Here is a 15,136-nt window from a genome sequence, read left to right as displayed (position 1 = left end):
TAAAAAGCCCGTATTGGCATGTGTTGCAATGTTATTATTTCATCATTGATATATAAACGATCAGACTGTGTGGTCGGGAGTAGTGGGTTTCAGTAGGCCTTTAGCATTGTTTTTTTTTTATTCAGTCGCAACTGCTAACTTGTTCACGTGTACCAAAATGTGACTGGTGAGACTATTTACATTTTAATTTCATTAATGGTTTCCCACTACACTCTCCCATTTTGTTTTTTCTTGAAATCATTTCAGTTGTTCTAGGCTCTAACGGACATTGAATGCTAAACAATCGCTTCACCGCATAAATCAGTTGGGGTACTGACCACTCGTCCACCCTGTTGGACTACATTCCCCACAATGCAATTCGACGTCCTCTGCTGCGTCGCCTACCTTGCAGTTTTAACCGAGAGGCTTTTGTTTTTGACGCGTGAACATGGATTGTCCCTTAAGTGGACGTTTTTTTTAGGTCTTTTTAAGCAGTCGGTGAGACAAAAATGGAATATAAGTGGAACCATAACATGTGTGTCGCAGAGAGACACGAAAACGGAAGTAAGAAGCTCTCACTACCACAACATACATGCTTGGAAACCAGTGAGCCTGAAGAGGTGTTTTCCTTTTTTTCCGCTGACATCAGCATCGGTTGTTCTCTTCCGCACTTTGTGGGTGAAAAGAAAGGAAGTACTTTTGGTCACGGGTTCCCTAAACCATTCGTAATCACAGCTTGATTATTCATCTTTACATCCGAGGCGTGTACATGGCAAATATCTTTAAATAGTCGAGGACATTTCGTGGATGCTTAGTGGCGGGGTTTCTCTTTTTTTTTGTTTGTCATTGAACGCAACATTTTTGTATTTGTAAATACGAGGACGAAAGCTCTTAAAAATAAATAAAACCACTTTTATCAGCGGTCCAAGTCATCATGGAACAGCATGTGCCCGCCGAGAGGACCTTGTCGGTGTGCAGGCGTTTGTGTTACGCCTCAGGACATTTTTTAAATGACTTGTGCGCCTCAATGTGGTTCACCTACATGCTGGTCTACCTGCATTCCGTGCTGGGCATGCAGAGCACCTTTGCAGGTGTGCTGCTGCTTGTCGGCCAGGTAGCAGATGGACTCTGCACGCCTCTGGTCGGCTATGAATCTGACAGATCTTCCGGCAGGAGACATGGGAAGAGGAAAAGCTGGCATTTACTGGGTGAGTACTGCAAAATGGGATTTTTCTCATTGCATTTAAAGGCATCTTAGTTTACAGAAATTTAGTATTTTAAATGGTTTCTTGTAGTTAGCATGAATTGATTAACGTGGACCCCGATTTAAACAAGTTGAAAAACTTATTCGGGTGTTGCCATTTAGTGGACAATTGTACGGAATATTCCCCAAAAATATACCGTATTTTTCGGAATATAAGTCGCAGTTTTTTTCATAGTTTGGCCAGGAGTGCGACTTATACTCAGGAGCGACTTATGTGTGAAATTATTTAGACATTACCGTAAAATATCAAATATTATTTAGCTCATTCACGTAAGAGACTAAACGTATAAGATTTCATGGGATTTAGCGATTAGGAGTGACAGATTGTTTAGTAAACGTACTGTATATATAGCATGTTCTATATGTTATAGTTATTTGAATGACTTTTACCATAATATGTTCCGTTAACATACCAGGCACGTTCTCAGTTGGTTATTTATGCATCATATAACGTACACTTATTCATCCTGTTGTTCACTATTCTTTATTTATTCTAAATTGCCTTTCAAATGTGTATTCTTCGTGTTGGGTTTTATCGAATACATTTTCACCAAAAATGTGACTTATACTCCAGTGCGACTTATATATGTTTTTTTCCTTCTTCATTGTGCATTTTCGGCGGGTGCGACTTATAGTCTGGAGCAGGGGTCGGGAACCTTTGATGGCTGAGGGAGCCATGAAAGCCAAATATTTTGAAATGTATTTCCGTGAGAGCCATATCATATTTTTTAACTTAGAATACAACTAAATGCGTGCATTTTTTAGGTAAAACCTACATTTTTAGAGTATAATAAGTCTCTAATTATTTTTAATAACATAGTTACTTTTTGAACAGGTGCGGTTGAAACGGATGGATGGATTAAAATGCATGAGAATGTTTTATATTTTGAACATTATTTTTAACATCGTTATTACCAGCGGAATTATTCATTACTTATCGTGTTAAGCAATGTCAGCTAAGATTTATCTGAGAGCCAGATGCAGTCATCAAAAGAGCCACATCTGGCTCTAGAGCCATGGGTTCCCTACCCCTGCTCTGGGGCGACTTATACTCCTAAAAATATGGTAATTAGACAAAAAAACAAAAACATTTTAACGGAAATATTTCAAGAAGCATTACGTCAAGAAAAAGTCTGAATATGAGTGGAATGCCTAATAATCACTTGATTAAAGTACAGTGTTTTATTTTCCTGTAGTCAAACACAGCGTTACTGTTGAAAGTGTGCGTGATGTTGCAGTGGCCGAAACATTAAATATACTTGTTACTGTTGTAAGCATTTCACCAATCTCGCGCACTTTGCAAATTATACGTAATTTCCATTGTGCGTGAGCAATTTGCATATCGCAAGACGACATAATAGCGTGACCGTGGAAATGGATGGTTTGAGGACGGCTGAAGAAGAATTTGCAGAATTCTGCACAGAAAGCTACATCGGACAGAAGAAGAACAGCAAAACAGTCTCCCAACACTGCGTAGATGGCATTAAGGGTTAGGGTTAGGGTTAGTAGCCAAATCTTCCAACACAATCAATATATGGCTGGAAGCAATTTCCAAAATAGCCAAAAAGATTGCGCATTATACAAATAGCTCCCATTGGTATTGTGCTTACAACATTACGTAAAACCCCTGCCTTGTGTTTAAGGAATACTTAGGCCTACTACGCTACTGCACTTTAAAGTGAAGTGAATTATATTTATATACCGCTTTTTCTCTAGTGACTCAAAGCGCTTTACATAGCGAAACCCAATATCTAAGTTACATTTACACCAGGTTGATTGGCAACACAAAACTTGGCCCTAGTGTGTGAATGTGAGTGTGACTGTTGTCTATCTGTGTTGGCCCTGCGATGAGGTGGAGACTTGTCCAGGGTGTACCCCGCCTTCCGCCCGATTGTAGCTGAGTTAGGCTCCAGAGCCCCCTGCGTCCCCAAAGGAAATAAGCGGTAGAAAATGGATGGATGGATGGACATTTAAACCAGTGTGGGTGGCACTTGGAGCAGGTGGGTAAAGTGTCTTGCCCAAGGACCCAACGGCAGTGACTAGGATGGCGGAACCGGGGATCGAACTTGCAACCCTCAAGTTGCTGGCACGGCCACTCTACCAACCGAGCCATACCACCATGATGTTGGTCATTATGGTGGTACTTAGTGAAAAAAGTTTGAGAACTACTGAATTCGCTAAACTAAAAGTATGTTTGAATTTGTTAAATGTAAAAATTGAAAAGACGCTGTTCTTTAATGCTACTAGTTTGTATTTTGTTGTTGTTGTTTTTTTTTACGAATTACAATATTGTATTGGAGATTATATTTTTCTTTGAATTGTGTAGATCAGTGTTGTCAAACTTAAGGCAGCTGATCATCATTTTAAGTGTCCCCCAATACTTTATCTTTCCTGCATTTTTGACAAAAATATGTACAGGATGCAATTGCAATCTTTCTAAACTTTAATGAACGTAATCTGATCATGTAAGAGGATATTCCAAGCATTTTTTTATTCACCAAAAAGATTTAAATATCTTCTTGTCAACCTAACTTATGATGTTAAAGCACACTTAGCAATATTATGTTGGTAAAATAATATCATAAATGTATTGGCATTTGTGTAATATCACAAGAACATTATTGTTTATATTCATATAAACAGAGGTAGGACTCTTTGGCCACCTCACAATTCAATGTGATTCTTGGGGTGATAATTTTTACAGAATTGATTCTTGATTCAAACTGATTCTTGCAAGTTATTATTTGGTATAGTGATTATAATAGAACATTTTCAAAACAGGATACTGGTTACAAAACCTCCACATATACGCGCAGGGAGCAAGCATGGAGATGGGCTAAAAATGTCTTAAATGTACTCTTAAAACAAAAGTCCTAAAAATTGTTTTTGAAAAAATATTGATATGGAATTCATAAGAACAGCAGCAGGGTGTGTTTAAGAATATTTTGAAAATATTGGAGGCTCTGAATAATTTTTTAAGCTGAACTTGTGGGCCACCAGTTGATTATGGCAAATGATAAAAAGAGAGAGGACATAAAACAGAATCTTGAGGAACACCACGAATATAACGAAGTATGTTTAACAAATGACTAATGATTACATCTGAAGTAAATAAGCTACAGTAGCACCTTAGTTACATGAATCACCCTATGAAAATATAAATGCCAAAAAAGGGAGAGGTCTTAAACGGGTGCTGTGAGGAACGCCTCACTTATGTAAATCACAAGTTTGGACCCTTGTGTTCTGTTTGCCAGCAAGATTAAAATGTCAATGCAAGGATCTGGTAAAGTGTTTACAGTGGTCCAAGTTTGTCTATACAACAAGAGCACTCGAGTGTTTTTAGAAAAGTGCTGCAAAAATGTTTGTCTCCTAAGTTTTGAACTGAACTCGGCGGTCAGTATGGTGTCATCACTGGATTTGGCCCCTGGGCCTCCAGTTGAATAGACCTGATTTTAAGGCCCAGGAAATATCTTTTCCACAATGTTCTTATTTTTGAGACACCGGATTTTGTGTTTTATCATCTGAAAGCTATAATGATTGTATTTGCTGCCACATTCAGTTTCAGGATATTTGAGGGGATGGTTTAGGGTTTGAAGATGTCTGCTAGCGTGGATACAATAAGAAACAGGTGTAGAGGCAACTGACTTTCATTGGCCACTTCCTCATAACGACACAAAGTTTTCTGACTCGTGCTTTTTGTTGCCCAGCTGGTTATACTACAACAACCGTAAAGCGCTTTGAGTCACTAGAGAAAAGCGCTATATAAATATAATTCACTTCACAACAACAACAAAAATAGAAGAAAATGGCATAAGAATATGCAGCCACATAAGCTCTTTCTATCTCATTCCAATTATTCAAAAGGAAATATGCAAACATGAAATCTGCCTCTTTTTTCTTATAGCTCTAGTTATTTAGTATTTATTATTTTGTACCATTTATTTAGTTTTTGCCAACAAAGACGATCAATGCATTTGTCTGTCCCAAAAATAACATGTGTTGTGTATAGGTGAGTCCCCGGACTATAAGAAGTATTTATTTATTGTGCCATGTGGGAAAAGGTGCGGCTCATGAGCACCATGCTCACATACCACAAGGAGTTGGGGCTTTGGTACTAGCCTGCAGCTCAGTAGTTTTTAAATGTAATTTTACTTTCGGTTTAAGACTCAAAACAGAAGTACATTTTAAACTTGCAGCACCTGCTTTGAGCAAACTGATCTAAAGGATGGTCCCATAGCCCAGTGGTCCCCAACCACCGGGCTCGATTGGTACCGGGCCACTGAATAATTTTTTATTATTATTTATTTATTTATGTTTATTTTTTTTATTTATCTTTTTTATTAAATCAACATAAAACACACAAGATACACTTACAATTAGTGCACTAACCCAAAAAAACTCCCTTTTTCCTGAAACACACACAAAAAATAAATAAATCTATTATTAGGAACACTAATAAAAAACCTTACTATAATGTCTGATTGAATGCTAAAAACGTTATGACAGACTGCCTTAAAAACGGAATGGAATTTTAAATTTGTTTACTCAATGAGACACCCATAATGTACATGAAAATAAAGAATAGGGGATTTACAATATTAACTAGGAAGGATAAAACACTGAATATTGACAACATATGAATGTCACCTACCCTCTCGATCGACATATTTTACAATCAAGCGAAACACAACAAAAATACAACAAACACAAAGGGGAAAAAAACAACAACCCACCTACAATGTGATATATCTGATACATCACTAAGCTTTAGAACTTTGTTTTAAAAATCTCCTTCCGTGTCTGTCCCTGACACCCACATTTCAGGCTGACACTGTGGAAACGCTCCCCACCCACACTGCTTGGTGCCTCGTCTGAGCTGCTGTGACTTAGATGACCATAGTAACTAATTAGATTACCATAGTAACTAGTATATCATACAAAAGTGCAGATTCCAACCAATGAAATACTTTGTACAGTACAAGACTTACGGTCATTTGAAAACATCAATGCACATCATAATGGCAGCTACAGTTTCCATCTTAAAAATCTAAAAAAAAATATTTGGGAATGTCCGGCAGGCCAGATTGAAAAGCCACATGTGGCTCTCGGCCTTAATTTGCCTGGGTCTGTGCTAGATAGATGGCCGCTAGTTAGCTTTGTATACACGCCATCAACCATTTTGTCAGCTTTGCCCATTTTGAGCACCCTTGCTTTGTATCATAATGTGGTTTCGCCCATGGGGGGAGAACAACAACATAATGGGATCTTTTACAAGAGTTCACACAAAATAGTGGACAATGGTGTTGCTTCCTTGTAGTAAGTGTAGTTCAGTAGCATCGTTTGTCATTGTGACTTTTGCCACACACCAAATTCATGGACACTCAGTTTTGTCAAACAAAACTAATTTTTCAAGAAAAGTGGTACGAGGGCTTTCCTTGGCTTCATCATGATGCAGTACAGAAGCAATGAACCAGGACAAAAGCACACTATTTTCTGTCAAATCTGAGCCAACTTTTATGTTTTCTGAATGAAGTGTCTTTATTATCATTGCACAAGTACAACACAATGTCATTGTCACCACAAATCCGTTCAAGATTTGACAAACATTGTACAAGGTAACAGAACAGGAACACTGATGGGTCGCCACTTATGGCGCTATGTAAAAGGTGGAAAAATGGTAGACGCAAGGGCAGGATGAGTACAAAAAAGTGGACCTTAGACTGGGCTCCCATTGGAGGAGCCCATTCTGGAGTGAGGAGAAAAAAAATCGATAGCAAAGCACATGTTAATATTACGGCATACAATTCCAGACTTACAACCATACTTGCCAACCCTCACGATTTTCCCAGGAAACTCACGAATTTCAGAACCCCTCCCGAAAAATATCCTGGGGCAACCATTCTCCCGAATTTCTCCGGATTTCCACCTGGACAACAATATTGGGGGCGTGCCATAAAGGCACTGCCTTTAGCGTCCTTTCTCACCTGAAACCTTCACCCCTTAACATGCGGACCTGAGTGATGACAGCCTGTCGTCACGTCTGCTTTTCCACCATACGAATAGCGTGCCGGCGCAGTCACATAACATCTACAGCTTTTCACACACACACACACACACACACACACACACACACACACACACACACACACACGCACACACACACAAGTGTGTGTGTGTGGTCAACAGCCATACAGGTCACACTGAGGGTGGCCGTATAAACAACTTTAACATTGTTACAGATATGCGCCACACTGTGAACCCACACGAAACAAGAATGACAAACAAATGTTGTTCTCTCTTAATTCCGAAAGTCACCACTAGGGGTAATCGCCGGTCCGAGGGAAGGATTATGTAGGTCACAGGGGTCTAAACAACTTTAACATTGTTACAGATATGCGCCACACTGTGAACCCACACGAAACAAGAATGACAAACAAATGTTGTTCTCTCTTAATTCCGAAAGTCACCACTAGGGGTAATCGCCTGTCCGAGGGAAGGATTATGTAGGTCACAGGGGTCAAATCCATGGCAGATCTGGCCCGCCACATCAAGAGCCTGGAAATAATATGCATCAAGAAAGTACTTCATCTTTTATTTCTAAATATTTTTGTTTCTTTCTATTTTGACAGAAAAATTGCATATGTTTTATACTTAAATATGGTCTAATAATGTAACAAATATATTATCATATAGGGCTGGGCGATATGGCCTTTTTTTAATACCTCGATATTTTCAGGCCATATCGCGATACACGATCTATATCTCAATATTTTGCGTTAGCCTTAAGTTAACACTTGATACATATAATCACAGCAGTAGGATGATTCTATGTGTCTACATTAAAACATTCTTCTTCATACTGCATTAATATATGCTCATTTTAAATTTTCCTGCAGAGAGGGAAATCACAACTAAGTCAATTGACCAAGAGTGTATTTATTAAACAGTTATCAAGCAGCGGCACAAACATTGATGTCATTTCCAAAACAGAACAGAACAGATTGTTAGAGACATTTTAAAACAAGATATTGGTGAACTTTTGTGCATGATGTCACTAAGATGACATATCAAAACAACACTAAATTAAAGTGCACTTTTTGTACAGAACACCACTACAATAGTTTAAAACAAATAAAGTGCACTTTTGTGCATGATGTCACTAAGATGACATATCAAAACAACACTAAATTAAAGTGCACTTTTTGTACAGAATGCCACTACAATAGTTAAAAGTGCACTTTTGTGGATGATGTCACAAAAGATATTTCAATAAGTGTCACATAAAAATGAGCTGCATATCAAAAAGTATATGTCCTACGGTGTTGATCTGGAAATGGTTGCTTCGGCATTTTGTTGGTGTGGCACCGAACAGAGATGTTGACATGCGGAGTTTGAAGCACTCTTCATTCCCAGCGGTTGACTTTTCAAATGATGCTACAAATTAGCAGTGCTGCTACTTTTTGTAGCAATGCTTCTGTCGCATAAATGTTCAACATATTCCCGCTTGAAGCCAAACCACCGCCAGACGATGCACCACATGCTGTTTTTCTTGGGAATTAATTATTCCTCCATTTGTTACCAGATTCGCACCTTCTTTCTCTTGTATTACCACTTGCAACACACCGTTAGCATCACGGCTAATGTTACCCATGTCGCTACCTCTCTGCTCCAGGAGGGCGTGTGACGTTGCACCCGTGCGCTTGTTTTAAGTCTCTGTGAGAAGGAGAGACAAGAAAGAGGGAGAAACGCATGTAGTGTAATGCTCGCAGCTAAAAGCAACTGTGTGAGAACGTAAACTCGAATGTCACGATATAGTCATTTTCTATATCGCACAGAAACAAACCCGCAATATATCGATATGTCACCCAGCCCTATTATCATACATTCCAAACATTTATTTTGCTTTAAATACAAACAAATCATCAATCAATCAATGTTTATTTATATAGCCCTAAATCACAAGTGTCTCAAAGGACTGCACAAGCCATAACGACATCCTCGGTTCAGAGCCCACATAAAGGGCCAGGAAAAACTCACAACCCAGTGGGATGTCAATGTGAATGACTATGAGAAACCTTGGAGAGGACCGCAGATTTGGGTGACCCTCCCCGCCCCCCTCTACTTAATACTTAAATACCTGCTTAAGTTAGTTTCAAAGCAAGTTGGCCATCAATTTGTACACTTGAAGCCCAGTCGCCAGAATTTTTATGTTAAAACAGTGGTACCGTTTTTCCTTTTAAACTAATATGCTACAAAAACCATGAGCTGCCAGTTTTTGACCGCAGATTTACGTAAAAAAAAATCAATCAATCATCCATCCATCCATCCATTTGCTACCGCTTATTCCCTTTCGGGGTCGCGGGGGGCGCTGGCGCCTATCTCAGCTACAATCGGGCGGAAGGCAGGGTACACCCTGGACAAGTCGCCACCTCATCGCAGGGCCAACACAGATAGACAGACAACATTCACACTCACGTTCACACACAATCAATCAATGTTTATTTATATAGCCCTAAATCACAAATGTCTCAAAGGACTGTACAAACCACTACGACTACGACATCCTTGGAAGAACCCACATAAGGGCAAGGAAAACTCACACCCAGTGGGCAAGGAGAATTCACACCCAGTGGGACGCCACTGACAATGATGACTATGAGAAACCTTGGGGGGCCGAAAGCAATTGATGTCGAGCGGGTCTAAAATGATACTGTGAAAGTTCAATCCATAGTGGATCCAACACGGCCGCGAAAGTTCAGTTCAAAGCGGATCCAAGACAGCAGTGAGAGTCCCGTCCACAGGAAACCATCCCAAACGGAGTCAGATCAGCATCGTAGAGATGTCCCCAACCGATAGACAGGCGAGCGGTCCATCCTGGGTCCCGACGAGCGGTCCATCCTGGGTCTCGACTCTGGACAGCCAGTACTTCATATATGGTCATCGGACCAGATCCCCTCCACAAGGGAGGGGGGGACAGAGGAGAAAAAGAAAAGAAGCGGCAGATCAACTGGTCTAAAAAGGAAGTCTATTTAAAGGCTAGAGTATACAAATGAGTTTTAAGGTGAGACTTAAATGCTTCTACCGAGGTAGCATCTCGAACTGTTACCGGGAGGGCATTCCAGAGTACTGGAGCCCGAACGGAAAGCGCTCTATAGCCCGCAGACTTTTTTGGGCTTTAGGAATCACTAATAAGCCGGAGTCTTTTGAACGCAAAATATACAACAATCAAATGCATTGGCAATTGTGTAATATCATGAGAGGAATCCTTATGCATTTATATTCATATTTTATTCCCTGTTACAAGAGGACAGAGGGCAGCCATAACTGATGTGGCCCCCAATGTAAACACTGCTGTTTACATCAGCCCTCCAACAAGATCTGTTTTTAAAGCATTTGCTCCCCTCTCATCCTGCTGCTAACTACAGAGTCATCTTAAAGGGGCCTTATTAAGCAAAACCAACATTTCTTACCTATTGGTACCTGTTTTTGTGTATTAGGGATCTGCATAAGTCTCGAAAATGTGACATTAAACCATGGAGGCTTGGTAGACATATTCATAAAACTATCTTGCCCTTCCTTCAAACTTCCTCCAAATGAGCCATTTGGAATTTGCTCAACATGTGATGTTTTTCCAAAGGGTGACATCAGCAGATATATCCATATATTGTAAAAATTTACCAGAAGTGCTTTGCTCAAGTTCGCCATTGTACTGTAGTCAATAAGCTCTTTCGTTTTCTCTATCCTCTTGTTGTGAAGCAGACTGGCTCGTACATGCACCTGTATCCTCCGATTATGCCATTTTTACTACAAAGTAGCATATAGTTCCAACTTATATCTGTCAGTAGACTCCATATCAGGGGTGTCAAACGGACGGTCCTTGTGCCATATCAGGACTGCAAACAAGCTTAATCCGCAAGATGAGTTTGCTAAATAAAATCCATCCATCCATCCATTTTGTAATAATGAACTTACATTTTTTAATGAAAGAAACTGATATTTTAAATGTTTACACTGGATGTCGCAATAGTAATTCAAGTGTAACACATATGACACAGTTTAAAAATGCTACGTCAGCTGATTTTAAGCGCCCTCTGGATTGGCTGTCGCTACTCCAATCAGCGCAGGTGCAAACAATCAGCTGCTCCTGTTGTGGCTGGCAGCAGATGGCGCCAGACTGATACTGCAGCAACGCACAATACCTTCTTTCATTGTAAATTTTTCACTCAACGAATAAAATAACAAAACAGTTAGATGCAAAGATTTAAGTCGACATGACCATTATCTTTGTACTTAGAGCTCACAATTGTTTGACAGCCCAATGTGCACACTGAACTCCGTTGTAAAATTGTGTCTTTCTACATTTGTTGTTTGTTCTATTTTATGTAATGCCTAAATCTAGCACGTTCATGTTGGTTAAACTTGTAATGTTACCTTAATTTCAGCTATGGTGTAATTGTGTTAATTGGTTTGACTATTATGCAGCTATGCAGCCCCTGAGCTAAAATGAGTTTGACACCCCTTATCTTTTGATAGCGCTAAAAAGTACAACGTGACTGACCGGGAGAAGACACAGTCAAAGCGGAGGCACGTAAATAAGAGGGTTAGAGGGATTTTAAGTCCTTAATAGTAATTTCATTCATAGGGGTCATGCCAGCAAATGTATAAAAAGCGCTGGGTAACACAAACAAAGGTAAAGGGTTACACAAACAAAGGTAAGACTGCTGATTGTCTACAAGATTGAGGGTAAGCCACAAAAGATCATCAGTAAGAAAGCTGCTTGTCTTATGATTTTTTTGTTTCCAAGAATATTCCTAGAATGTTGAGTGGAATAAAACGTTTCTCTAGCAAGAAAAACAATTGGAAAACTGCAGCATTGTACGGAGCCCCTAAAGGGACATGGGGGAAACATTTTATTTTTATTTTTAGATTTGTATCTCGTGCGCACAAGAAACTTTTGCGTGCGCACGAGATATGTATCATGTGAGCACGAGAAAGCATTGGATGCGTCCGCGTGGTTGGAGGTGTGTGTGAAAATGCAAGTTTAGGAGTTAATTTGGCTGTATTTCCAACTAAGACGTTCCCCCATAATCTCCCGTGTTTCAGCAGTGTTTTCCTTCCGTTGCCCTGGATCTCGACTGCCTCCCTCGTTCCTCGACTCCTCGCTCGCCCCTGGACTCTGACGCCTCTCTCTCGCCCCAGATCACCTACCTGCCCCATGGACTGCCTCTTTCCTCGTATCTCGTTTAACACTTTAGGAACACACACTTCAGTTAAATTCTACACAGTCTTACACCATACACACTCTTGAGTTTTGTCACACTTCATTTCCTTAGTTTATTAGTTAGTATTGTTTATTAGGGTCCGCCCTGCCAGCAAAGGACTCCATGTCCTTTGCCATGGCAAGGACCCTATTGAATCTGTAAGGTTTCTTATTAGGGTCCGCCCTGCCAGCAAAGGACTCCATGTCCTTTGCCATGGCAAGGACCCTATTGAATCTGTAGCGTTTTATTATTAGGGTCCGCCCTGCCAGCAAAGGACATCCATGTCCTTTGCTAAGGCAAGGACCCTATTGAATCTGTAACCTTTCTTATTATTAGGGTCCGCCCTGCAATGGCAAAGGACATCCATGTCCTTTGCCATGCAAGGACCCTATTGAATCTGTAGCGTTTTATTATTAGGGTCCGCCCTGCAATGGCAAAGGACATCCATGTCCTTTGCCATGCAAGGACCCTATTGAATCTGCTGCGTTTTATTAGGGTCCGCCCTGCAATGGCAAAGGACATCCATGTCCTTTGCCATGCAAGGACCCTATTGAATCTGTAACGTTTCTTATTATTAGGGTCCGCCCTGCCAGCAAAGGACTCCATGTCCTTTGCCATGGCAAGGACCCTATTGTATCTGTAGCGTTTTATTATTAGGGTCCGCCCTGCCAGCAAAGGACATCCATGTCCTTTGCTAAGGCAAGGACCCTATTGAATCTGTAACGTTTCTTATTATTATTATTATTATTATTATTATTATTCTTCCGCAGCTTCGAACTCTAATTTGACCCACTGACCATGCTTCAAAACTCACCAAATTTGGCACACACATCGGTAAGGCTTGGCAAAAACACATATTAAGCAACCAAACCCCAAAAATGAAAAATGCGCGCTAGCGCCCCCTACGAAAAAAAAAAAAAAAAATGCTTGTAACTTCCGGTAGGAATGTCGTAGAGACATGAAACAAAATCCTCTATGTAGAACTGACCTAGACCTAAATTCCCCATCAGAAACTCCTATACCTAAAATCAACAGAAATTTTGCAAAACCCTTTCAAAGCAAAATTTTCGCCAAAAAACGCTATTTTTGCCTCTTTGAGCTGCAATTTGACCGCCTTAAAATGCTTCAAAACTCACCAAACTTGGAACACACATCAGGACTGGCAGAAATTGTGATCTAATGAAAAAAAAAAAAAAAAAATCTCAAAATTGTGCTCTAGCGCAATTTTTCAATAAAACACAGAAAAAACTGCTTCCAGGAAGAAACCACAGACAAAACTGCTTGTAACTTCGGGTAGGAATGCCGGAAAGACATGAAACAAAAACTTCTATGTAGGTCTCATTAAGACCTACATTTTAGTAATTGACAGCTAGCAGAAATAATCAACAGGAAGTTGGCAATTACCCCTTCAAAATAAAAGTTTTGTAAAAACCCGTCACCTTTTTCAAATCGAAACTCCTCCCAGTGCGTTTGTCGTTTCGGCTTCAAACTCGCACAGGAGAGAGATTGAACCCTTTTAAAAAAAGTGGTCGGACAAAGTTGTGATAAGTTCTAAGGTTTTGATTTTACGCGCCTTCAAAGAACCCCTGCGCAAATTTTCCAAAAAAATATCATTTTTACCTCTTTGAGCTGTAATTTGACCCCCTTAAAATGCTTCAAAACTCACCAAACTTGGCACACACATCAGGACTGGCAAAAATTGCGATCTAGTGAAAAAACCAAACCCCAAAACTCAAAATTGTGCTCTAGCGCCCCCTAGGAATACAACACAGACAATACCCTAATTTGACCCCCTTAACATGCTTCAAAACTCACCAAAGTTGACACACACGTCGGTACGGTGTCCCTCCCCAACATATTAAGCAACCAAACCCCTAAAATTAAAATTGCGCGCTAGCGCCCCCTAGCAAAAAACAAAAACAAACCGCTTGTAACTTCCGTCAGGAATGTCGTAGAGACATGAAACAAAAACCTCTGTGTAGGTCTGACTAAGACCTACATTTCCAATAAAAAATGTCTATACCCAAAATCAACAGAAATCTTGCAAATACTCATTCAAAGCAAAATTTTCGCAAAAAAATGCTATTTTTGCCTCTTTGAGCTGCAATTTGACCCCCTTAAAATGCTTCAAAACTCACCAAACTTGGCACACACATCAGGACTGGCAGAAATTGCGATCTAGTGAAAAAACCAAACCTTAAAACTCAAAATTGCGCTCTATTGCAATTTTTGAAAAAAACACAGAAAAACTGCTCCTAGGAAGAGGAAACGGATAAAACTGCTTGTAACTTCTGGTAGGAATGTCGGACTGACATGAAACAAAAACCTCTATGTATGTCTCACTTAGACCTACATTTTAATAGGTGGCATCTTTCAGTTAAAATCAACAGGAAGTTGGCAATTACCCCTTCAAAATAAAAATTTTGTAAAAAGCCGTCACCTTTTTCCAGACAAAACTGCTTGTAACTTCTGTTAGGAATGTCGTAGAGACATGAAACAAAGACCTCTATGTTGGTCTGACTAAGATCGGGACTCGGGACACGGCGGCGGCGGCCAACGGCGGACCCGACCAACGCTGCTTGCAGCTTTAATTATTATTATTATTCCGCAGCTTCGAACCCTAATTTGACCC

The 15,136-nt window shown here is 40.0% G+C and overlaps 1 protein-coding gene across 1 annotated transcript in view; it reads left to right on the top strand.

Annotated features, from left to right (window-relative positions):
- Window positions 1–346: 346 nt before the first annotated feature.
- mfsd12b (major facilitator superfamily domain containing 12b) overlaps window positions 347–15,136 on the top strand; it is a 419,651-nt gene continuing 404,861 nt past the window's right edge. Inside the window, exon 1 of the mRNA XM_061883513.1 lies at window positions 347–1,187. Within this exon, the coding sequence (XP_061739497.1) occupies window positions 914–1,187 (274 nt within the window). The 5' untranslated portion in view covers window positions 347–913. The remainder of the gene's footprint in view (window positions 1,188–15,136) is intronic.

The sequence above is a fragment of the Nerophis ophidion genome, linkage group LG22 (assembly GCF_033978795.1).
Source record: "Nerophis ophidion isolate RoL-2023_Sa linkage group LG22, RoL_Noph_v1.0, whole genome shotgun sequence".
NCBI classification, from domain to species: Eukaryota; Metazoa; Chordata; class Actinopteri; order Syngnathiformes; family Syngnathidae; genus Nerophis; species Nerophis ophidion.
The sequence above is the reverse complement of the archived record's forward strand: the minus strand, read 5'-3'. Positions and strand labels throughout refer to the sequence as shown.